The sequence below is a fragment of the Aethina tumida genome, chromosome 1 (genome assembly GCF_024364675.1).
Source record: "Aethina tumida isolate Nest 87 chromosome 1, icAetTumi1.1, whole genome shotgun sequence".
Taxonomy (NCBI): domain Eukaryota; kingdom Metazoa; phylum Arthropoda; class Insecta; order Coleoptera; family Nitidulidae; genus Aethina; species Aethina tumida.
The window spans coordinates 71,776,383-71,804,349 of NC_065435.1; the positions used below are offsets into that span (position 1 = coordinate 71,776,383).

The 27,967-nt window shown below is 34.9% G+C and overlaps 1 protein-coding gene across 2 annotated transcripts; it reads right to left on the reverse strand.

Annotated features, from left to right (window-relative positions):
* Positions 1-70: 70 nt before the first annotated feature.
* Positions 71-27,967, reverse strand: LOC109598039 (uncharacterized). Of its 2 annotated transcripts, none has more exons than XM_020013848.2 (5): positions 27,809-27,967; positions 24,313-24,556; positions 10,397-10,726; positions 8,784-9,011; positions 71-949 (listed from the first exon to the last, which is right to left on the reverse strand). In XM_020013848.2, exons 2-5 carry the CDS (start codon positions 24,495-24,497, stop codon positions 757-759), a joined length of 936 nt encoding a protein of 311 aa, XP_019869407.1. In that variant the 5' UTR covers positions 24,498-24,556; positions 27,809-27,967; the 3' UTR covers positions 71-756. The 2 variants fall into 2 exon arrangements, with proteins under 2 accessions (XP_019869407.1, XP_019869406.1); XM_020013847.2 differs by having other exon boundaries at positions 8,784-9,014; positions 27,809-27,965.

Below are 27,967 nucleotides of genomic sequence, written 5' to 3' on the forward strand. Positions count from 1 at the left end.
AATTATACCTACGAGTCCTACAAGTAGATGAAACACATCTTAAGACTAAGAATATAAATAAAACAATAAATGATATGTAACAATTATTTATTTGTTTTAGCAGGTATAATATACACAAAAAATAATAAATAAATTTGTATATTTTAATTATTGCTCATAATACAAGTAAAATACAATAATCGAAAAATTTGACTTATGTTGCACTCAGTCGTTTTACATATTGTCTGGAGGTATTAGTTATTCATAAAATGAGTGTTTATTGGTTGTTAATTATTAAAATGAAATAAAATTTACAGCTAAAACTATTAAAAATTACATTAAAATGCTTTTTTATGGCAAATGAAGAAGATACACGAGGCAGCGTGTACTTTTTTCATATAAGCAACAATATAACTAATCTGCCATCTTAAATTATTGCTTAATTAATTATTTTGGCACATAGATTTAATCTAATTATTACTAAACTTCTGGTAGATGGGCTCTATGGATATTTCCTCTACCAAGGACTTAAAATATACCATATATATTTACAGAAATCGCCAACCAATTTCATTAGGTTAGCTTTGATTAATTAATCTCTTATTTATCGATAAATAACTTCAATTATATACAAATGCAAGCAAACACATTTCAATTAAAATCACCAAACATCTAGTACAACTATTCTAAAGTACGTAAAGAAAATATACAACGGTTGTATCACAAAATCAAAAACAGAAATGGCCGGACAACCTAACCTATTTTACCTATTAGTGTTTAATATCGTAGATTGTCTCTAAGTACAGCCTGCTTGAGGTACTTGAACTTCTCGCATTTTCCCCACCAGGAGCGTCTCACGCACTTTTTCTTCGCCTTCAGGACGAAACACTTGGTCTGCACCACGTTGAAGAAGATGTTCCCGACCAGATTTGCGTCGCTGCTTCGGACAGTTTTCAAACAAGATCGAAACCTGGAACAGATCAGATGTTAGTCCGGACAATAAATACATCTTGAACAGGTCCCGCTCAAGAGGCGATAGTCTCGAGTGTGAGATAGTAGCCATTTTTACAATATCCGAAGTGGCGCGTCTTTTACAGTGGTCAGCGATTTTATTGGCTGTATGTTTGTTCTTGGGGTGTCTAGTAAATTTTAGCTGCGATCAAATGTATTGATGATAATATGGAGGTGGTAATTGTGCAGCGGCGAAGAAATGACCCGCAGGAACATTATCTGATTGAAAAGTATCGTTTCGGTTGGTCGCACCCATTTTGCGCCCGTCAATTGATTCCCTTTTGAAATTGCTTTCACAGTGGCTATTTCATTTGCCGATCGGTTATTTTTGTTCTTTATTTATTAGTTCAATATATATTAGATATTCAGTAACAAACTAAACTAATCGCATTTGTTTTAATAATAATCAAAAGTTTTAAAACAATTTTTAAGATGAAAGAAACAATTTTAAACAATTCTTCAAATTTGTTAGGTTCCTAGAAGTTTCTTAAAACAATCTGAAAATTGTAAAAATAATCTGAAAGTTTATAGTTAAACATCTCAGGATAACTTAACATTATAACATCCAAGATCTTGGTAAATCATCGGGAAACCGTTGTGAACTTTGATCGTTAATGAATGTGCTAATTGTATAAAATATTGTTGAAGCCAAGCCATTTCTTTGAATTCCAGATAGTGAGATGATACATAAATCGGCCATTTATGGCCACGCAACCGCCATCATTTATCACAATCTTTACCGCCGAAAGAAATGAGGGTAATTAATATTTATGCTCGTCGTATCCTGATTTACGTGTGGAACTGTACACGTCGATTTCAATAATTAATTTATGTACAAGAAAGTGTTAATATTTATACTGGCACATAAATAATTAAATAGATTAGAAATATTGTGGTTACGGATCTGGCTAGGATTTTGTAATGGAAAATCAGACATTTGTTCGTCACCCTCTTTGCTCTTCGGTCAATGAAGTTTTATGTCTATATTCTTTTATGACATCAGTTATTGATACCCAGAACGTCAATGTACACAGGGGGTAATTAAATTAGACCCTTGCAACATGTGGAAATTATTGCCGAATTAGCAACAACCATCTATGGGGTGTAAATCTAAAGAATATGCTAATACAGATGCAATGATCGTATTTCTTGGAATCCGAAGAGCGAACTTAAAATATTTTTCTTATCTACACGCACAACAAGCAAACCCAACTTAATTAAGTGGACCATTAAAAATCCAGTTCTGAAAAAATGTTACCAATAGTTCCTTATCGATTTTTCAGTCGATTTTTGCTTAAAATAATTGATAAAGTGATGTGAATATGATTAAAGAACAGGTCCAATTGACCACCAAGATTAAAACCGCACCGAAATAAAATAGGGCATTAAAAACACCATGCACTAAACGCTTTGAAATTTACGGTCCAATTAAAGCCCACCTTTAATAATAAATTTAATTTTTATCGACGGCGGTTTTAATAACAATGTGGCGAAATTGTAACACCAAGGGCATAGGTTGGTAGTAAAGAATATCTCGTTGATTGTTATGTACGGGGTAGCAATAAAATCGTTAAGGATGATTATGATATTTGTTACGTAGGTTGAAATACTTGGAATTTTGAAATGTGGGCAATAAAAAGTGGTGAAAGCAATGAATTTATAGGTGGGCATGGCGATGTAACTGTGCAAGTCGCAAGTCTCAAAAATCAAAACACTAACTGCAACATTTGCAGTTTGAAGAATAATTTTCCTGTTTAATATATTTATTTAACTTTCTTTAAAACATTTATTATTATTATTATTATTATTATTATTATTATTATTATACTTAATTAACATTTGACCCAAAGTCTTTTAAAGTTATATATGGTATTTTAATCACAGACAGTCATTGTTTAACTAAAAACTGTATTTTTATAGGTGTAACATTAATTTACAGCTACAACTATAAAGTATATAGTTAAAATTACAAGCCACGTTAAGAACATTAAACACCTTTTATGTTTAAAAATAAGTTTTGTTGGTTTTGTGGTAGAAGCTTTTGGAGGGGTAAAAAATGAGTAAAAGCGAAATTATTTTGAAGGTAATCTTCTATGTATCGTTAAGCAAAAAAAAATGGAATGGACTTGTTCGGTAAAATCGATGAAAAAGAGTGTCAGTATCATATGCAGTTAGCTCGATGCATCACACCACCTTAAACGAGCAAAATAACTGCCAGGCATAAACGATCATCACCCGCCGTATCATAAATAAGTTGTCTATTTCTTAACAGTGAATTATAGGCAGTAGACACGCCAAAATAGTGCCAGTAAAAAACTAATCGAATATTCGCTTTGTGACTTTATCATCCATTTCCGGTCGAGCAATTTTCCTTCGGCCTGGGGGTGAGATACATCCAGCTATGCGTTCGAATAATATACAATGCACACATTAACTCACGACTGGATTCTTATGGTGTCGAGACACAAAGGGCTTATGCGTGTAATAGTTTGAGTTATAACCCCCCTAGATACGTTCACTGCCCCTACGACTTATGTTTACACGCAATTTTTAACAGGTTTTTCCCGAATATTCACGTGGAAACGCACCATTTGTTTGATGCGGTGATTAGACAAAACGTTTGGGAAATAATCGATTGTGAAAGAAAACAATAAAGGTAAAATTTCACCGTCAATTTATGGTCTTCATAAAAAAGACAGATAAATCACGTATTAAGGCAATCCTTTTTAACGTCCGAATTTGAATATTTATTGTTAAAAATAAATCCGAATAATTCTTCTTCGGATTTATGCATAAAACAAACGTGACTGATTTGTTGGAAACCAATAACAAAAATATATAAACGTAAATCTTCCTATAATTAAAGAAATGGCTGTAAAAATGTGTTGTGAAATTTGAAATATGGTTCAGCAGTTCCATGAACAAGGATATCAAAATCGACCCAACTGATTCTATTAACCGTGTAACACGAAAATCACTTATTGACTGGATGTTGATTTATACACCTTCTTTAGCAACAACAACAACAATCTCAGATTTATTAATAACTTCGTTAAGTAACCATAAAATTTCGAACGTACCGCGACTAATAATTTTCCATCGTTAATTATTTACAACATGAAGATCTCGGTACCTATTGACATTCGAGTGGTTGATTAATTATTTTCTTTCGGTGCGCCATTAATACACAACAACGTTTTTATTCCTCCTTGGATGTTTGATGGTACAACACTTAGTCGGGATCCTAGAAGATGCTGTGGGAACTTGTCAATTACTGTAATTTGAGATTTCATTTAGAATCAATTATATAGCAATAAATCACTCGGTCATGTAATACAACGTTTATTTGGATTTGTTGGGATTAACTATAACTAATTGATCGAAGAAAGGTGCAATTTTCATCAGTTAACCATCCACCTTGAAGTAATAAATATTACTGTATTCTCAACATATTTTCACTTTTTTATAACGGTGAAAATGTCTGACAAGACGAACAATGTTTTTATTGTGCTCCTTAAATTGATCCAATTGAATTAGTAGTGTGAAACTAGATACGTTGTTTGGTTCAGGTAAATTTCGTCAAGGGTCAATTTTTTAAAGGGAAAGATGAGATGGTAGATAAAAATTTTCGGACTATTTGTCTTCGTGTCAAATGCAAATATGAAAAATTTCCTATAACAGATCTAAAACATCGCTTTCAAGCATTCCTGTGATGCGATAAAGACTCCGTATAAATTATATTAAATTTTTACAACGTGACATGTAGGAATGCGCTCTTCCTCACGGAGTTAATAAAAGTGTAGATGCACATATAATTAAATCATTAGCGATACATTGTTTCTTAATCCGTGTTTTGCCCATCTTAGATGGACCGCTTAAGGCTTCCGATTTCCCATTATCAACTCAATCAATAGTTCGATAATTACACACTTTAATCCGTCCAATAACGGATGACCGCACCAGCTATTTAAACTATTTTAGTTTTTCGCCAGACTCCAACAGGAATCCCTTTCTGGTCTGCTTCGTCCGATCGGTGTCAATTAGTAGCGTTAACTTCCCTCTAACAATTGCCTTTGTGTCGACTTTTTCGGCGATTTGGCCAATCCAGGAAAATTCCTTTAAAGACGTCATTAGTGTCAAATTCGACCGCAGAAAAAATCCAATTGCTCGCGACACTTTGTTAGGTGTAATCCCATGTTTGATGTGGCTATTGTTAATGGCCTTAATCCTGTTACTCTTCGGATCACAATGGATTTTAGAACCGATGCAGTTCTAACGAGTTAAATACTAGATGAGCCAGCCAATACTTGTTCCTTTTTTTGTGCTAATCTAACAGTACTAGTTTTCGTTAATTAGAAAAAATGTTGAAGTGGACAATCACTCTCTTCCCCAAAGTATGTTTGCCGTGTCCGTTTCTTCAAACAACTTAAACTCTATGATAATTAGCGCTAAGAACAGGCTATAAAATATTGTTTGCCCACTTAGAACAACAAAACAGAGTGTTGTATTGTGTGTCGCAACATATGTACCTGTATTTATTATTCCAGTTAACATTCCTATATGTGGTATTAACGACGCCCGCCGAGAAAATGGGTGAAATCGTTAATTTTATTAGCTGTGTAATCGAATATGGACGTGGTGTGAGAAAATTTATTCCGACAAATAGTAATTGATTGCTTTGACAAATGAAATTTAGAGTTGTAATCGAAATGTTGTTTATGGGTCCCAATAATGAAATTTGAAAAATGTTAATTAAACCCAATCCAATGAATGCTAAAACGAACATGCAAAGTCATCGTCGCAACTCCCTTATTTAGAAATACAAATACAAAGTCAAGAACTGTACTGCAAGCGTATTTCACAACTAAAACACACATAAACGTGGACCTGGTGATATTTATTTTGTCGATAGGTCAATATGTTTATGTCTGGTGGTTCTTTTTTTCTAAGGCAAATACCGTTGCACATTCGTGCTCTTGTATTACAAACTGGCGTGTAATTATGGATAAACATGCGTGTCACAAATTTACACCACGTTTATGACCAGAAATAACTACTCCCAAACGTGTAATAATGAATATGGTGGTACTGGAACTAGTTGTGTCTGTATCAAGATCGTGCTTCCCTATTAGTATCTTTCCACCACCGTCCAAAAGTGATACATGACCCATTAAAATCATTCATCTCGAATGATAAATTGAATTTTTCCCAGTCAGATTCTCATAATGGTTTAGGTGTGGTATTGGCCGTAAAAAAGTACACTAGTACCAGTCGTGACAAATTGCGATAGCCTACAACTCAACGACGTCTATTAAATGTACCTACACGAAATTATTACGAAGCGAAACAATACACCCAGGGTGGCTCTTATCGACGCAGCGAGTAATACCGGTTGAAATTGTAACTCGGCACGATTTGTCAATGTCATGGAACAATTTGCACTGGTTTCGGTATCGGACGAAAGAATTTGTATTGGTTCGTTTTGCGAACGAGGAGAAATGTTTTACTTTGACATAGAAGTAAAAGTTAAATATGAAGGTGCTAAAAACGTTTCTAAATCTTTCTTAAAGAAGATCGAACCATTTATGGATGGTCTCCTTGATAATGATTAAATCTCTTCCTACATAACAATCATTAAATGCAATTTAACGCCTCGAACGTCATATTAAATTTGCATCAAACAGAGCCATTTCGGTCGGCGATTTTATTACGCAGGTATCAAAACAGCATTAGTTTCACAATCGGTGATCATTAAGTGCATTCTTTGATCGTATTCAAATTTAACTCGCCATCAAATCGCACTGACTCGTTAAGAACGATGTAGTTTATTTGGAATTGAACGGCCACAGGGAGGAGATAATTAGTTCCTGATGGTAATTCTAATTCGAGAAACAGTACCAGAACTGCTGGTTTGGGACATTAATCAAAGGAACTTTCGTTTTTGGTGGTTGTAATTAAAAATATATTTACATGTGAACTCACGATTGACCTCGGCTAATAAATTGACTGAAAAATTAATTAAAACCAAGCGTGCAAACCGTTTAATTAAATGTCCCACGAAAGTATTACGAGATGAAGCCGTCTTGGTTCAATTACTCATTTACATATTGGGCGTACTTCGGTACGACATTAGAACATTAATAACATTGTTATTGAAATGGTATTTAATTACTGGCGCGTGATTAATGGCCGTTTCATGATGTGAACAAACAATGATGATGAATTTTGTCTGCCAAATTGTCCAGAATAAATAAATCTGTCGGCATTTTGAGGGGATGAAATCCGTCGTTTCGCCACCTTTCCGTCCCGCTTTGTCAGTCTAGTGGTTCTTAACGGGGGGTCGAACCAAACTCCAAGACCATTAATTTACACAATGGACAGGTGATGTGGTTCAGATTTCTGTATGGTTATAAGAGGTACTTTTGTAAATACCGAATTTTACTACTGGCCAAATGGACATTATGTCATTCGAGTGTCGTTTTTTAGGACAATGGGGAGATGGCACTGTTTTTGTACGATATTCTAGGAAAGAAGTTAATGGTACTGTTAAAAAAAAAAAGTTGAACAGAGTTTCGAAGCTTTGGAAAGCATGACGAAACTAAAATGTCATTACCTAGTTCCATAATAAAGTCCAAATCTATAAGAAACTTATAAATGTGAATAATCAATCCAGGAAGTTTAAAAATTATTTTCAAGAAATATGAAAAGTCGGTCTTAAATTAAACTAGTCAAATTAATTTTAGCCTTTTTATAAACACTTCCAAAATTAACACTTGCTAGTTTGGTAGTATATCATAAGTTTTCATCGTGTTACTTCATGCGAAATAATATACGACTCTTTAAAAATAGTTATTTCAACAAATTCGGTTTCTATAATTACACATCTTCATCGGAAACCGTTTATATTATGGAAGTAAAAGTTCTCTCTTTTACAGAGTTATCAGTCATAAAACACAGACGGTTTAAAAGAATTGCAACCGCACTAATTAAAAGCTCGAGAGCAGACAAGATGTGTTTAAGATGATTGGCTATGAATATTTGAACGGCTGTCATACAACGAAACAATTAGTCCAAGAGACGTTCCTGGAACAGTTTAAATGGAAGCTAAAACATCCACGTAAAATCCAACCTTTTTGTTTGCAGCTGACAAATTGTGACAAATTTATAAAAAACTTTCAACATTCACGATATGTTTAATTATATTAATATGTTATTCATATAATAATATTTATTATCGGACGCCTAACGGTAAGTTTTTCGAGATCATTCGTTTTAGCTGTGTTCGCGGATAAGATGAATATCACGGGGATTTATGTTAATGGCATAATTTGCCAACTTATTTTATGACTTCGTATTTACTAAATAAGTTATGGCAAGCTTTTAGTCGTTTGTTTTTTGAATTTATGGGAAAATCCTGTTTTTTTGTCCCCGGGCTGATGTCTATTCATTGAGAAAAATATTGAAATGTGCTCATTAATTAATCGAGCAATTTTAAAAATTATCCGCCTTGCCTTTTTTACTATGTGTTTATGCAAAACTGAAAAATAAACGTTGAAAGTTGCTTGCAGGTGTAATTGGTCTTATTACATGGATTTTAGTTGGATTATTGCTTATCTTACGGTTTCAATAAAACATTTATCTATATTTCTAATTAACATTTAATTAGTGCAACATAAACTTGGCTTTAAAGTTTTCCTGACTTATTATCCAGTTCCTGTAAACACCCAAAGAGTTGTTTATTAATCAACATATGTTGTAACTGTAAAAACTAATTCATAAAAAAAAAAACTTACAGTTCGTCGCAGTCGCAGTGCATCAAAGTGTTGAACCTCCAATTGTACAATCCATATTTCGTTTGCATAGCCTCAATGTAAAAGGGACATCTCATGTCGTGTCTCCTGCAGCACTTGTCCGTCTTGGAGAATCCACCCAGTCGCGTGTATTTGTCCGCCGAGTAGCCCTTGCCGCACCATTTCGTACCCGGGATCCGAAATATATCCGAGAGGCCCAAATCTCGCTTGCTTCTAGAAAAAATTCCTCGAGATTAGCGTTAAATATTGACACCTGTTGCATAAATATCAACACAAACACAAACGCCAATATATCAACACGGCCACAACTGAAATCATAATTCAAGATCTACTAAAGCGGTTATAACTCTTATTGTAATCTTTTTCAGATCCTAAAACGCATTGTGACCGGCACCACTGAAAAACAGACCTGTGGAATGCGAGCTTTTCTTTTAATATCGCATGATTTAAAATTCCTGACATGAAACCATCGTTAACTGTGTAGACGTTAATTTTTATGAAATAATTGTTATAAATCAACGTTTAATTTATATTCACAGTCAGGCTATATTTTTATACCGTGATTTGTTGTTTAAGGTCCTTTGTGCGATGGAAATAATGGAAATGTTTCTTTAATTTATGCTCATTATTGTTCGTTCCTCTGTTTACATATGTTATTTGGTTGTAACAATTGGCTTTGGATAATTTTGTTGGGTCTTTTGTGTGTCTACAAATTATTTCACAAATTTTTATATTATATATATAAAGATAATTCAAATTAAATCATGGACGTATTAAAATATCAATAAAAGGAAATAACAAAAAAGATGCATATGTGTGTGGTCAAATTTGTTTCTATTTTATTAAATAACTTCCATTTTTGAGAAAGGATCCTCTTTAACATTAAAAATTATTTTTTATTGTATACTGAAGACATTGTGCGAATATTTAAAAAAAATTACTACGGAGCTAATAATTATCTGAAAATTCCTGCTTGTCAAGCAATTAATAGTATAATTAGTACTTAACAAACTTGTTGTTAGAAATGCAAAATATCGAAAACGATATCACAAGATATTTTACTATATACCACTGTTACAGAAATAGTTAAGTTACTTAATAAAATATATTATATTTATTCTTCTTTTTATTATTATTGAATAAAGCAAATTCTGTTAAATCATAATATTTTTGCACTAGAAAAACACTATTAATATATAAAACACATGACAAGATCTGTTTATCAATTGCTTTTTTTTTAATTAATTGACTTTAAAATTCTCATGTCGGACAAGGATATTTACGTTGGTTATAATATGGTAATTTCTAACTATATTCGATATTTTTAATAAGCTATTAATAATAATTTATATAAACCACTTGAGACTCCAGAAACGTTTACGTCAATGTAATTCCTTACCGTAAACTCGCAAATTTATTATTTCAGTTTTATAACATTTATTTTAAACAGGATATAAGCTACGTCACAGATTAAATCATATGTATACTTAAAATTTTGTTTTTTATCTACAATGTAAGCGTAAACTTTTAGAATTAACCACATAATGTAAACTAATATATTTATTCGACAATGTGGTTGTATAAAATGATCTTACCGATCTTTATTCTCGATCTCTTTCTTCTCTTCCTTCCCAGCCTTCAAGATAACCCTCTTGATTTCCCTGTGTCTTCTCTTGCATTCCTTCCGCAGTTTGGCATAGTGGAACCACCCGGAGACATCTTCGGGCAAAGCTCTACCATCAAAAGACTCGATGGTAATGTTTGAGGTAGCTATAAGATTGCGTAGATCACTCTTAAAACTAACTAGGAACGTATTCACTTGGTCCTGCCGATGACCAAATTCGCAGTCACCCAACGAATTGTCATCGTTGTAGATCAGCTGGATCATATGTTTTCCATCAGTCAGCTGACGGAATTTTAAACCCCTGAAAAATGACAGAATTATTAGTGTTACACTGTCTAATCGTTTACTGAATATGAGTGATGTAATTGCTCTATTTGGTCAGATCTAAAAATACAAGTCTTCCGTGCGCGTTTCAAACAAATCACTATTGTCTTGTGACACTCCTTGCATTATTATTATTCAACGTAATATTGCAATAAATAACCGCAATTACAAAAATTCTTCATTGACTACGCAACAAACACGCATTAGGAATATTAAGTACGCCACTGTTTTAGTAAATCACCATTTCGGTCCACCCCTTTAATTTCTCACTTCATTAAGAAAAGGAAACTAGTTTTTAATGTCTGCTACCCTACGTCTCAATTTTAATTTAATTTAAATGTTTTTAATAACATATTTTTCACAATTCTAGATGTAATGTTAATACTAACAACATCCACGTATTAATAATTTACTATTGTATTAAAAAATCAATTGACGTAAATAAATACAAGTTTGTTGGAGAAAAGTTGATTAATTATTACATTAGAGCCAACCCCTTTAGTTAATGATATGTTGAGCAAGTATAAGGGTATCAAATGTCATTACTTCTGGCACTTACCCCTGTGGAATTGAACAATAATTAGGCTTGCCGACTGCTCTTTTTACTATTAAACATGGGGGTTCGCCAGTGCCGTACACTATTGTGAAATAATGAACGTTGCGTTGCACATTTAATATGGATCGATTGCCCGAAACATAATTTGTCAAATTTAATACTGCCCCGAATGGAAGATTTGTACAAGACAAACAAGGTTCACAAATGGACATAGCATCAATTTTTTTCTGTAATCAATCAAGACTCACCTGATTAAATGTTTGATAAGCACGGAGAAATAAATACACATGCTTAATTTCATTATTATGCCATCGTATTATACACGATCGTTGGAGATCATGTGATATAGGATCTTGTTTATAACCCACAGATTTTACCGAATTCTCTTAATTAATTAACTATATTTTTTTTTTAAATTTTTCTAACAAGAATTTCGTTGTCAATTAACTTCAATACGTAGATCTGATTGGAGATAACGGTGATTATACCGGTTCCCATAAGGGCCTAAAAATCCCTTATCGGACAACTTTATTCAACGGTTAAAAACACAAAAGTAAAATACTAGACGTGTACCAGACGAATTAATTCATTAACGATAATTATAATTGTTGGCAGTCTCAATTAAATGTCCGAAATCGTTCCTCGAACGACGATCATGAATGAACAGATGAAAGAAGCCGAACTGTGTGAAGAACGACACAAATTATACAAATAGTTCAGTCATAAATCATTTTACGAGCCGCAATAAATTTTAATACACCACCGTTTTTGTTCCGGCATTTATTCCACCGCTGGACACAAAAACACAGCACAATCTACAGGGTGATGGGTCATATTAAATATATGGTTTATGGTAATTTTGCCAAACTAACATTCACATGTTAAGTTATTTTTGAATCAGTTTGTTTTACCAAAATTTGGTGAGTTTTTTTTTTAATTGGATATCGATCAATAAATTTTGAACATTTTAATTTGAATCATTTTACATGCAGCTAAATCATTTGCTTTTTTCGAGTCTTCACACAAGGCGAAGAGGATTTTATTTTATACTATACAGAAAGTTTGAGGGTGGAATATCTTCATCATCTGAGTCTTATGGTTTTGTAATTTTAGAACACAATAATTTTCTTCAAAAAATAGTTTCAAGCCGAAGAGATGAGAAAATTGATTACATGGCAATATTTTTATATTTATAAATATGGTACTTAACTACGACACATCAGTTATGGAACACCCTGTATATTCTGCTTAAAAATATTCATCTCGTTTTATACAAAAAAAAAAAAACAGTTGTACAAATTATACAGATAAGATAATGGTGCCCGGCGATGAAACTGCCATGTATTTAAAATGTAAACAATATTTTCAGTAATTGATGGCCCCGAAAATTAACCTATAAACGAAGGACATCGATACCACGTCAGATAAAAGAGCCATAAACGTGAACGATCGACAATACATCGTGGATGAAAGGCAGAAAGGCGAATTCTTGAAGCGTCCTCGATGGAGAGGGCTTTGTGAAGGACTTGCGGTCGTCCCCCCATCGATGCCGACTGAAAACGCCACCCTCCACCACTTAAACCGGGACCGGGCGCACCGTCTACGGGGTTCCCGACCAGGATTAATCCTTGCTAACCACGCACTTTTCGCACTGTTTACTCAAAACTGGCCCGCCAATCCTTTTGGGATAATGCCGAATTTTTCGTTTCTTCGAAAATTTGTCTGGCTAGTTTAGTGTCCGTGGGGGCGCACGCTGCTTAAGTTTAAGGCAACGGTTTTATCGCAGCGACAAGCATATTCCATCGAATTGTGACCGCCGAAATGTGAACCCGATGCAATTTACATAAATCTGTGGCAACTAAATGCTCTTAGACTTTTGAAGGCAAAGTTGTTTAGATTGGATTATCACTGGCTACAAGAGCATTCAGCCATCACAACTCGTATTGTAACTGTGTTTTGTAACTTGAACCGAAAAACAAAACATCCAATTAAGTTTTTTTTATTCAAAATTATTTAATTATAAAGCCTGGAACGAGGTCAGTGAGTGTACTATTAAGGAGTGAACTGTCCCACCCTTTAAATGATTTAGATAAAGTTAAATGGGACGACTTAATAATGTACAACCCCAGCGGCGTGAAAAAAAAACGAAAAATAAAATAAGGCCGTGTAATACAATTAAAATAAATCGATAGCGAGATATCGGGTGATTTATTCGGAGGTGCGTGTGATATTTTATTGTGTTTTGTGTGGCGAGTATTTTAATTAGGAATTTTCTCTTTTGGATGGTTATTTTGTTCCGCGTTTCAATGATGCTGATAACCATTGAGTTTTTTTTTATACAGAAATGTGATCTCTGAACTTAAACATGTTTCAATAATCTAAATATTTTTTGTAGGAAGTTTGTTAAACAATTACACACTGTGTTATGAATGTAATTAATCTCCTTCTGGTTAATAATTTATACATTTTTGTGCTAAATTAAATTATTATGTTGTTATTGTTTGGCCATTAAGCAATTATTTCAAACAATATACATACTATAACTGAAAATATTATTTAGAACATGTTTAATTGATTATCAGTCAAAATTCTGTAATACATATGTTACAAAAATTTATGTAAAACAAAATATATTGAATTCAAAAAAATAAAATAGTTTTCTTACTGTTTTTTTTATTTAATGTAACATTTTGTATCATTAAACTAGTATGCTGTCATTATTTGGTTAATAAACAATACAAAGAAAATACATTAAGAAAAATAAGTTTTACCAAATTTAAATTTCCTTATATTTATTTTCTTATTTAATTTAATAAACTTATAATTAAACTATCATGTTATTATATGGTTATTAAATACACTCCTGGACAAAAGTTTGGAAACACTAGGATGTAATTGAAAATAGCAAATAAACAATAATTATAAAATATAATATTAAAATAAGCGTTTAAATTTCGTTTATATCGATATTATAAAAAAGTGGACAAAGACCCAGTTTTTTACCAAGTCATAAGTTTGGAAACCCTTCAAATTTAATTTATTTTGACCATTTAACAGTAATATTTAGATTCTCATTGTAGTGTGTGAATTAAAAATATTAATTTTAATGATGGCAGAGCAAAAGAAAAAACCCAATCGCCTTACCAAAAGAAATTGTAGAAATGAGGATAGGTCGTACAATCGAATTTCTGTTATTCTGCACATCAATAAAGGGACCACATCCAAAATTGTGAATAAATTTGACAACTTCTGTTGCGGATCATTTCGGGGCCGGCAGACCTCATAATATGGATACAATTCTTGAAAGGTGCATAAAGAGTGTATCCCAGATTGACTGGGACTGTTTGGAAGAAAGCCCACAAAGAAATATAAAAGAACAGGCTTAGTTTTGTAAGAGAGTTATTTAGCGATAAAAGTATGTTTAATTTATTTGGAAATGATGGTAGGGAGTTTGTAAGGCGACCAGTAGGCAAGCGGTTCCATAAAAAATACCAATACCGACAGTTAAACATGAAGAGGGCAATGTTATGGTATATGTTTCAATCGATATGGCGTTGTCCCGTTGGTCCAGATTACTAAAAAAATTGATCGATTTGTTTATGGAAACATATTAAACAAGCACATGCTACCTTTCGCGGAGGATAATATGCCACTAAGAAGGTTGTTTCAACAGGACAACGATCCCAAGCATGCTTCCAAGTACATAAAAGACTGGTTCGAACAAGAAAAAGTACAAATTTTGTCATGGCTTTCACAATCACTGGATCTAAACCTTATAGAGCATCTTTGGGATTATTTAAAAGGAAATATACGACAGCATACAATAAAAAATAAAACAGAGCTACTAAAAACGATTCAAATAAAATGGCAAAAGACGCCTCCAAAATTTACCAGAACTTGAACTTGACTCCTTGAAGAAATGATGTGCAGCAGTCATGCAAGCTGATAATCATTCAACACAATATTAATGCTTCTATTTGTTTTTGGTTTGTTATTCAAAAATTAAATTATTAAATAAGGTTTCCAAACTTACGTCCAAACAAAAAAGTTTAGTTTTGTATAAAATTTTATTTTACTTTATAATATCTTAATATAAGTAAATATAATTTCTAGAAGCATTTTTTAATCCCTTATACAGGAGAATAGTAAGTTTATTTAAATCATTCATTGTTTATAAATTATTCGAACAATAAGCAATTCAATTTTAGGGTTTCCAAACTTTTGTCCAGGAGTGTAATTATTTTAAACAGTATTTAATTAATTCTCAACCATTCAAAATTCTGAAATTTATGAAATTTTTGTATAATTAAGATTTTGTAGTTTATATATTGCAAAAAATATGCTGAACAAAAAATATATTTATATGCATTTGAAAAAAATAAAAGGTTTTTACTTTTTTTAAACTATTTTGTTTCAAATTTAATATTAATATTTTAATATAAATTAAATATTAATATATTATTATAATAACATATTTTATTATTAAATTGTTATTTGGCATATAATATTTTCAATTTATTAAAATTATTTTATTTATATATTACAAAAATTTATATTTATATACACAAAATAAAATTAATTTAATCTTTTTAAAATTTCTTTATTTTTTATTTGGCGTTCGCTTGTGGATTGAACACCTATTTATACTGTCTGCTGGAGTAAAGGATGGGTGTACGAACACGGGTGGTACACTACAGAAATGCACTTGAGTTTGATAGGTTTATTAATCACTGTGATACACATGGAAGCTGATCCAGACGGAGGAGTACGGACGAGAGTTGACTGAGAGTGACTGGGCCGTGATTGAGACGGATGACAGACTGAGAGATCGAGTCAGGGCGCTAAGGCTATTTAAAGGGTGTCCAGGCACTTCCACATCTGGTGGGCCTTCGTGGAACACGCACTTTCTAACGCCACACATGTGTGCCTCAAAGGACAGCACTTTCTACATCTGGCAAGTCCTCTCGGTACTCCACATCTGGCGAAGCTTCCCGGAATACAGAGTTCAAAACATCATAAAATGTAACAACGCTAAAGAACCCAGCAAAACACAATTCGAGAAATTTCCGTGGGGCCTGGGCCCTACATCACCCCCCTACCAGTGATGAAGTTCACGAAAATCCGGCTTGGTACCTATCTACGAATCGAACTCTTCTGTTCGATCTGCGTAGACTTGTTCCTGTAGGTACTGGTAACGCATGTTGTTGGTTTGGTTCCTGTGGTGTGTCCTGATTGGAACCGGGCTGCGCTGTATCCTTGTTCTTCTTGGAATTGTCACTGGACGGGCCTGGTTGGGCCGTATTGTCCAGTGTTGCTGGTCTATCTGGTACAAAAATATACGTATTCCCCACATCGGTATGCACATATTCCTCTGGGATATTCTCTGAGAGAGTATGTGCTGGTTTAAGACGATCTACATTCACCGTGACATGACGTCCGCGGATGTCCAAGGTGAATGTCTGTTCATTCCGCTTAACCACCTTGTACGGTCCCTCATATGGCGGTTGTAATGGTGCTTTAGGACCATCATTGCGTAGGAACACTTGGTCTGCCGTGTGAAGGTCCTTGAAGACGAAAATCTTCGTATTACCATGACGGCTTCCACTCGTTGGATTAAGGTTACGCATATGTTGGCGCAACTCCTTAATATAGTCGGAGGCGTTTTCAGTGTTTCGCTTCTGGAAGTCTCCTAGGAACTCTCCTGGTAGGCGTAACGACTGTCCATAGACTAGGTCGGCTGCAGTACCTTCAAGATCGTTCCTCCATGCAGTGCGGATCCCTAGTAGTACCGTTGATAGTGCTTGGGTCCATGTGCTATGCCGATGACACATGATCGCTGCCTTTAACTGTCGATGCAGGCGTTCTACCATGCCATTTGCTGCTGGATGGTAGGCAGTTGTCCGTAGATGAGTCGTACCTAGTAAACTATTAAGGTGTTTAAATAGATAGGATTCAAATTGTCTGCCTTGATCCGTTGTTATACGCAATGGTGTACCAAACCGCGCGATCCATGTGTCATAGAACACACGAGCCACCGTTGAGGCTTCCTGATTAGGCATGGGCACAGCTTCCGGCCAACGAGTGTAGCGATCCACCATAGTTAAGCAATGCCTGCTCCCCTCGGAATAGGGCATGATCACAATATCCAGATGTACGTGTTCGAATCTTTCTGCCGGTGGTACGAAATTACCAACTGGTCCTGACACGTGCCGGGTAACCTTCGAACGTTGACATTGCTCACACGTACGAGCCCATTCTCGACAGTCAGCTTTGATGGATGGCCATACGAATCGTTGAGTTACCAACTTAACCGTGGCCTTGATTCCGGGATGCGACAATCGGTGAACTGTGTCAAAAGCAGTTCGACGGAAGTTCTTCGTGATGAAAGGCCTTGCTGTCCGTGTCGACACATCGCAATATAGTGTGGCCGATGAATTAGGAATGTTTACCAATTTAAGATCGAGTCCTGATTCTTTATCTTCGAGGTAACGACGGAGTTCCGTATCATCCCGTTGTTCCGAGGCAAGAGTTTCATAATCTAAGATACAGTGAACCTCCTCCACTCGCGAGAGCGTATCTGCGACAACATTGTCTTCTCCCGAGATATGTCGAATATCGGTGGTAAACTGACTTATGTAGTCTAGGTGACGAAATTGACGTGGCGAGCACTGGTGATCCTTTTTTCTGAACGCGAAGGTGATTGGTTTGTGGTCAGTATGGATTGAGAATTCTCTTCCTTCGACCATGTGTCGAAAATGCCTTACGGCTTGGTAGATTGCGAGCAATTCTCGATCGTAAGCGCCGTATTTCATTTCAGCAGGGCTCAACTTCTTCGAGAAAAATTCTAGTGGTTGCCAGTCATCACCGATTTTTTGTTGCAAGGACGCACCAATTGCAAAATCCGATGCATCAGTGAATATTGTCAATGGTGCCCCCGGTGCAGGATAAGCAAGGAGTGTAGCTTGCGCTAGGCACTCCTTTGTATCTTCAAAAGCCTTGATAACCTCTGGTGTCCACTCAACAGGCGTCTTTCCCTTCTCGTTACCTTGCAGAAGTTGATTTAGCGGTGCTTGAATATGTGCCGCTTTCGGCAGAAACCTTCTGTAAAAGTTTATCATGCCGAGAAACTGCCGAAGTTGCTTCACGGTATGTGGCTGCGGGAAGCTACGAATTGCGCTAACCTTCTCGGGTAATGGACGAGTGCCCGTGTCTGATACTAGGTAGCCGAGGAATCTCACCTCGGATTTACCGAATACACATTTTCCCGGATTTATAACCACTCCGTAACTCTTCAGGCGTTTGAATAAGATCTCCAAGTGTCGTAAGTGCTCATCGTGAGATGATGACGCTACAAGAATGTCATCAATATAGGCGAAACAAAACTCGAGACCTTGGAGTACTTCGTCGATGAAACGCTGAAAAGTCTGCGCTGCATTACGTAGTCCGAACGTCATAAAATTGAATTCAAAAAGTCCAAACGGTGTGGTGATGGCAGTTTTCGGAATATCTTCTTCCGCGACCGGTATTTGGTTGAACGCTCGCACAAGATCGATGGTCGAAAAAATAGTCTTGCCGCTGAGTGTTTGAGCGTAATCTTGGATGTGTCTCACCGGATACCTGTCAGGGCAGGTTTTCGCGTTGAGAGCACGGTAATCGCCACATGGTCGCCATTCGTCTCCAGTTTTTGGGACCATATGAAGAGGCGAAGACCATGGACTTTTAGAAGGTCGAGCGATTCCAAGATTTACCATCGTCTGGAACTCTTTCCGAGCAGCCCGCAGTTTGTCCGGGGCAAGTCTTCTTGGCCGTTGCGCGACGGGAGGCCCTGGTGTGGTTACGATGTGATGTCGTGTGGAATGCAATACCTCGCTCGGTGCTCCTCTGGGGCGTGTGATTTCTGGATACTGCTGCAATAGGTCGTGGTACGGTGTTGAACCTGCAATAGTTTTGATGCTCGGTCCGTTGTACTCAGTTACCTCTCCGGTTGAAGTAAGCTGGGTCACTTGGTCTAGAAGCCTTCGACGTCCTATATCCACTAGCAGTCCAAAATGCGCTAAAAAATCAGCACCGATGATAGGCTTGGAAATATCAGCTACCACAAAACTCCAGGTGAAAACTCTCCTCAGGCCCAAATTAAGAGTCAAATCTACTGTACCGTAAGTGTGGATTACGGTTCCGTTCGCGGCTGTCAGTTCGTACGTGGATCTAGTACGCGGCTCTGGCAGATATGTACGTGGATACACACATAAATCCGCCCCTGTATCGACGAGGAACCGTTTTTGGGTAGTCCGATCCGTAACGAATAAACGGCGCGAAGTTGTAGGGCTGATCTCGTTCGGCGCCATTAACGAGTGCCCGAGGCGTTTCCCGCGCTGTGGTACGTGCACGGCTGCTTGCACTTTCTTGCATTTTCGGAAAACTTCCAATGATACCAACACACCCCGTTAGCATCTCTCGGTCTACTGGGACTTCTAGTTCGCGAACGGGATCTCCCACGTCGATTATCACGTCTCCTCGATAGATCATTTCTAACGTCCAGCTGGTTAATTTGCTGTGATGCCAACTTCTCTTCGACCCGGATTAGCCTTTCAAGAATACGACCCATCATGTCCATACTATTTGGTAAGCTGGCGCTCACTGCCCCCGAATTCGAGGCTTTGATGATGTCATAGGCGCGATCACCAGTTTCCGCTGCCTTAGAAAGTGGCACATTGGGATCCATGCTAACATGCATACGAACATCAGAAGGCAAACGGCTCTCCCAAATCGTTCGCAGAAGCGGCTCGGGTACATCAGGGCCTGCCAGACTTTGTAGACGCCATAGGAATACTGACGGTTTGTCGTCACCTATAGTTTCTGTTTCCAGAAGTTGCCGTATCCGATGTTCGTGTGATAAAGTAAGGCGACTTACCACTCTCTCCTTCAAACGTGAATACGATTCACTGTTTATTGGCGGCTTTATAAGGTCTTTTGCCAATAGAGACACGCTAGGGCTTAGTGCGGCGAAAGCCTGTATAAAACGTTCTACAGGATCGTCTAGGTGGGCTGCATCAAACCTCATTTCCAACATGTCGAACCAAAATTCGGGTTCACTTTCCATAAATGGTGGTAAGGTGATGGTTCGGGTCGTACGGACGTCATCGGTGGTTTCGGCGCTGTTAGTGGCATGTTGATCGGCATTGGCTGGCATTTTTCACAAAATTTTACTCACAACAGATCACGTCGGGGTCACCAATTTGGCGTTCGCTTGTGGATTGAACACCTATTTATACTGTCTGCTGGAGTAAAGGATGGGTGTACGAACACGGGTGGTACACTACAGAAATGCACTTGAGTTTGATAGGTTTATTAATCACTGTGATACACATGGAAGCTGATCCAGACGGAGGAGTACGGACGAGAGTTGACTGAGAGTGACTGGGCCGTGATTGAGACGGATGACAGACTGAGAGATCGAGTCAGGGCGCTAAGGCTATTTAAAGGGTGTCCAGGCACTTCCACATCTGGTGGGCCTTCGTGGAACACGCACTTTCTAACGCCACACATGTGTGCCTCAAAGGACAGCACTTTCTACATCTGGCAAGTCCTCTCGGTACTCCACATCTGGCGAAGCTTCCCGGAATACAGAGTTCAAAACATCATAAAATGTAACAACGCTAAAGAACCCAGCAAAACACAATTCGAGAAATTTCCGTGGGGCCTGGGCCCTACATTTATATTTAATATTTTTAACATGCATATTTAATATTTGAAAAAATATATATTGAATATAAATATGTATTGTCTTAATATTGAGTGACAAAAATGCACACACAGACATGATTGTGAATCTAGAATTGCCTGGTAATAAATTATCCAGATAAGTGACAGATATATGCAACATAATAATATAACATCTCATAATTAGCCAACAGTACAAAATATTTGCCGCTTTTAATGTCACCATAAAGATAATAAACATGTTGAGTTTAATTCCTTGTAGTTAATTCATTCATCTCATTTGTATACTGATTTCACGCCACATCTAATAATATGTACACAGATATAATTTAAATAATATGCCCCAGATGCATTTGTAATAATGTTCGGTCCGACGTTGTGGTGTTTGAGGAAAAATTCCTTCTCAATTGTTCAAACAAACCTATTTTATTATAGGTTATACAAATTTTCGCCTACTATGCATTCTCGATTTCTTATTCTTCCATTGTCCGTTTACATTGAGCTTGAGATTACGAGCCATTAAAACCTCACCTCATTATTATTGTCCATATGTAGTTATACTTGAATGAAATTGAATATCTGCGTTTTCGATGTGTTGACAAACGTTGTTGAGACCAGTGAGAAAATTAAACAGTGGATGATTTAACAGAAAATTACGATTACCAAGAATTATACCATTATAATAAAACTGAAGTGGTGGCACGTACAGAAGAAAGGCTTCCCTCATCTGGAGATGAGTTCTTGTTCTTATCATTTAATTTACAACCCCGGCAATACGAAGTACTACCTGATGATTTCCATAATATTCGTCTAAAAACCCCCAGTTTAGAGTTATTTATACATCTGTTGAAGAATATAAAACGGTTTAATTGTATGGTAATTTTTGGAAGCATGGGGTTGTCCCAGACACTGTTTATTTAGTATTATTTAGTCTGGGCTAGAGATCGTGATTCAAATTTTTATTATGACCACTAAAAATGGGTGTTAAAATAAATAAACAAGGATTCAAAGAAAATATTTAGTTTTCAACCACCCTAATTCTTTTCGCCAAAAAATACAATGTGTTTATATTCAACTATTACTCTGTTATTTTTATTGTGTCAAGTGCTAATAATATATAATTAACATGTATAAACTGTAAAAAAGCACAGTTAGAAAGTATTAATAGAAGTTGACAGTGACAGTAATTTGATAACAAATATTACATTGTGTAATTATACGTGCGAACCAAATGTCGCACGCAAGTCGTACGTTACTTTTTTATAATAAACAATTTCTGCCTCTTGGAACTTTAATTGCTTTGATTCACACATTTATTGTTTCGGAAAAAAATTGTCAGAACTTCCTGGACACCTCGTCAAATTTCGTCAACCTAAATCATAAAAACTAACAATTACTTTTATAATACGTATGAGAAATATCATCTCAGTCTTAAAACCAGAAGCTATTTACATGTCATAACACTTGCAAATAATAATCAATTTAATCCCAGTATCTCCTGGAATACATACATTAACCAACTCATCTAGAGTCAGGATTTACTGTAAATAAACCAGAGTGACTGTGCAACAAATATCAATAATACCTAGACGTAGGCGTTGTTAACGCCGTCTTGAAATCTGCATACGCTTCCTCAACCCATTTAAGACAGACGCCAAATTTAATTCACAGTAAACAACACAGTTCCCGACAAACTCTCAATCTGTATCGTACAAAAAAAATCTCTTGTCCGGCAAGGCATGGATTTGATGGCCCCATTTTATAGCGTCATTTGAAACAATAGTTCTGGAAGCAGTCATCAAAAGGGGCAGGTCTCCGCCCCCAGGGCTCGTTAAAACTGAAAGCCATCAAAGCCTACAGCGCTTATGATCTTTCACAGGTCCGGTAAGTCCTCACAAGAGGCTTTGACGAACTAAAGAAACTATGACGCTAATTTTCGCGGCTCAGGAAAAACACACCGACCGAAATGTGTTTGACAAGTTGGAAATGTGATGGAAAAGGGAAAGAGATAGAAATAATTATTACAAGAACGGGAAAAAATCGTGCGAAACTATTTAGTACTTAGTATGATTATAATGTGACACATTTTTTAGTGTTAAAATTTGACCGAAGAAAAATGACTGAAACAAACCGATTCGGGGCGCACAAACAGAAACGTCATTAATATCGAGGAGAGAGAACTGTCGCCCGATTGTTCAGCGAATTGTGAAAAATCAATGCCTCATAGACAATAATATTTCTTGTGGGCCGGTACACAGTCGATTCCTTTCATCAACACCAAAAATTACTTCTGTGCGACTGCCTCATTTAGATCTAATTAAATATAAGATTTTTCTCCGGGGGAGAACGTCAAACGATACTGTAACCTAACTTATATAAATGTGTGTGTGTAAATCTTTTTTTATTATTATTATTATCAGAAGATTCCCATAATTTTATTATGTTTGAGATTCAGGTACGTTTAAAGACATCTGGTCAAGTTTTACCTTGTAACAACAAAGAAGTAACCCAATGCGGTTTGTTGGTCCAGATGCGACTTCAATATTTCACTTGAACACGTATTTGCATCTACAAACGCTGCTACATTTGTATAAATAAATTAGTGGTTAGTTTCTTACGGCAGTTTGTTTGGTTTGCAATAAAACGGGCGTTACTGAAAGTGGCATGAAAGAAGATGCCACATGACTGCGAAAAATTACACAAACAACTTACAATGTATTTATTCATTTCCTAGTCGATTTGAATCGATAATCTAGTTTTCTGTAAGAAAGTCATCCCACATTGTTCTATTTATCAGCTACTATTTCTTTGCCCAACCGAGAACCGTGTTAAGAGATTCAATCACAAGTTTTCACTAGATGAAAGTCGTATGGAATTGTCGTTCGGCAGTAATAATTCAGTTGCAGTTGATCAAAAGCCATAAAGGAAAATTATAAAAACAATTTATTCGAATTATATTTATCACAAGCCAGTGCACAAGACGCTTAGTGGGCCGCACTTCAAAAGTCTGAGGTCCAGGGATTGTTCGGTCGGGGGGTTGGAAATTTAGAGGGTGTCAAGCACCACAGATCAAAACCAAGTGAGTCATTTCCGTTATTATTCGATTATGTCGATACCCGATATGTAATGTTGCATGTACGGTTTTTGTTTTGAATTATTCTCTGTGATTTTGTCACTTATATATTAGGGTGGCGACCCAATTGATATTAATATTGATACCCGGTCATGAATGTCGTTGCAATTACCAAAAACTTGTGCACTTGTAGCCGGCAAATAATAGAACTTACCCCTTTTTCGCGGTGGTCTCTTTGGCGCTGACTCCCCCATAATAGATCCTCGTCTCCACTTCGCCATCTGGGAGGGTGTTTGTGGCGATGAAGTTCGTGATCTCGGAACAGTTCACGGTTAGGGTTAAGGACAATACGAACACTGTCACCACGAGGTGACAGTAGCAATTTCTTGACCTCCACATTCACGGTGCCGCCCAGGATCGCATCTCCTCAACAAAACGATCCCCAGTCGACATCAACCCTGAAACAAAACGGAAAGCTATTTCTTCACTATATCCAAAGAAGACGGTAACTGGTTTAATAATAACTAACACAATTTGAATAATAAAATTATAATTTTATGCGGTTGATATGAAATAAGGAGGGATTTTTAAAATCGTTATCTCTTTACGATGCAAATCGGTTTCAAAATGCAAATAAATTCAACACATTCCCAGATAAAGATCTGGTTGATTTTATGTCCAGTGTTAATGTCACCGTAGCAGTAATAGTTACCTGTGGATAGGCCAGAAATAGAGTTACCCACGAGAATCGGATAGATCGGACTTAATTACTTTAAAATGTTTATTCTGTAATAAAACCATCAACAAGTTTCGTTAATTTATAAATAGAACTTTATTGTCGGCGTATGTATGTAAAAATAAAATCCTAACAAAGGGTAGGAACCCTTTTTTGTGACATAAAAACGCGACAAGTGGGTTGTAAACTCATAAAAAAACTCTTAAAACAATTATTTAATATGGACGAATAGAAGTTAATGTGCCGCCTTTTAAAAATTGGATCGCTTTATTTTAAGCCAAATGTCATTACTGCAGTTTTAACTGTTTGATCACATATTTTAGATCTCATAACAAAACAAACGACGGAATCATTTAAAGAAAAGTGTATTGGTAATAAATTATAAAGATCTTCAAGGTAGTTAAATTATAAAACATTATAATTAAGATAAATAATCATTTTTAATCAAAGATAAACTTGAAAGATAACAATCCAACAAATAATGGAAACAAGAAATCCAAGTGATTAAACTGATAATTACCATACAACTTTTATTCCACAATATATTTCATTCACAGTCGGAATATTTTCGTTCATTTTGACATATAATATTTATTATTCGTATTGTTTTTAAAAATTATTTTGATATTCTAAATAAAACATCTGCGTTACGAACACGAACCTCACGCCATTCTATTTTAACAACTTCATAAAATTATTAGAACAAAATTTCAAGAAACTCTCAAGCTACAATTATATAATTAATTTTAAAAACTTTGTGTAGGAGTCGATAACAAACATTACACAAATTGTTTGAAATAATCAAATAAAATTTTCTTAGGATAATTAAAAAAGTAAAAGTACAGTACATAAATTACACAATAATTTCTAAATTTTACTATTATAGTAATAGTTGGTCACGTGTCCGAGTTATTACTCGATAACACTGTCGATCATCAAATTTGTGGATAAATGCCAACGAGCAACGACAAAAATGCGATTCGCCACAGAAATATTTCAAGGGGGCAAGGCCGCAATTACTTGGCACCATTCTAAGTTCGTCAAGAAATTGTACTTTGAACGAGTTTACAAGTTTATTTATTATTTATAACAGTAGGAAATCGTAAATCTGATTTTTTGCGGCAATAATTTATTGACATGAATCTTTGATGAGAGAAAATACGTAGCTGATGGACGTCAACCATATTCAACCATTCGTAATTTTTATAACAGTACTTAAATCATTCCACTTCAACACATGTGAAACGCTATAATAAAATAAGTTGAATTTTATTGTTCAGTTTTGTTTTATGTAAAGGAGATCCGATAGATAAAGCAATAATGATAATAAACGTAAACGTCACCATGATGAACAGTCAAGATACGGCAGATTTTAAAGATTGAAGCCTAAAAATAATCAACGAATCTGTAATATTTCATGTGGCAATTAGTTAAAAATTAACACGTGTAGCCGAATTTGTTTTTGCAACGACTCGGTTTATTTTAATAGTTAGTCTCAAGTTGTTGCACTGTTTTAGCACATACAACAAATTAGAATTAACATCAGTTCAAAGGCTTCGAATTACAGAAATGCGTGTGAATTGTGTTAGAACCTATTTCAATTTACACATCACACTTAGGAAAGAAAAATGAGATAGATTAACACTGGTTGTATAATTAATAATTCTACATTTCGTGTGGAAAAATTCAGCGGAGTTATTCCAATGTCCGATGTTAAAACTAATGTTATTATCTAGCAATACAATAAATATGTCAAAAGGCGGTTCCGTAGTTTCTATTTTCGAATCCGTTGCATTTTTTTGGTTGACGAATGGAACAATATAATTGCGGAAGATATTCTTATCGTTTGATAAATTTCCAAAACATTTTGAAATTTTATTTATTGTAATGATTTACTTTAAAAACAAATGTTGTTACAAATACTTAAAAATTAACTGTGTGATAAACATAATGATAAATGTGTTGTTAACTAATTAAAAAAACTTAATTAATTCTAGTTTAATTGATTGAAATTGTCCATTAATCAGCTTTTTATATTTTATAATCACGAATTTTTAAATAACAAACTACAGGTAAGAAATTTATTTGTTTTATTATTAATTTGCATAGGTTAGTAACATTTTTCTTACGTCCATTATATATATATTTTTTTACTGAATCTTTTTTCACATTTTTGAACGCTGATTTTTTATATACGATTTTATATTATTAGTGACGCTTGACGTAGATATATTTTATTTTAAACAAACTATAAAGATCCATTATATTCATATTTTAGTAAATTTAATTACTTAACTAAATTAAAAATTTTAGTATAATTTGCTTAATACTAATCTTAAAAATTGTATTTAATTTATAGTATTTTTACATTTAATTAAAATTTTGGCTAACTAATTAATATTAATATTATAATGCCTTTGTTATCTATAAGTTATCATTTTTTTTTTCGAAAAATATATTTGTAACTCAATTTTAAATATTTAATTGATTTACAGTTAAACAAAATATTTTTAAGAAATTTAAAGAATATAAGTAATAATTTTAGTTTCACTAAAAGTTTTATTTATTTTAAGAGCAAATATTTGCGATAAACTATTTTAAACCTGGTTTCCAAATAGTTACTTTATTTTTATCTGATATAATACTTACAATGTTGACATTTATAAATTTATATAACTAACAATTTTGATTTGTATCAAAGTTGTCAGAGAAAGTTTTATTTGTCTGAGTTAAAAGATAAATAATAAATCTTGATGTTATATTAATTTTTTTACAAACTATTTAAACAACGATTAGCAAAAATAGAGTATACTGTTCGCAAAAATATTTAAAAGATGGTTATGATGCTAAAATAGTTTCAAAAATTTCTGCCTTAAATTTTGTCTTCAAATAAAAATATTTTTATTAAAAAAAAAAACAAAAAAAACAAAAACAAATATTATTAAAATAATAATCTATACATGAAAATACTTACGAAAAAGATCATTGCATTATCAACACACTAGAACACCATGCACAAAATTATTTAAACCCCGCAAAACTGAAAAGTGAAAATCCTGAAAATCACGTGCGAATCCGTGAACACGCTGAGGCGCCACTCGCGCTCCTCGCCTCCGTCTCGATCGGACAAAGT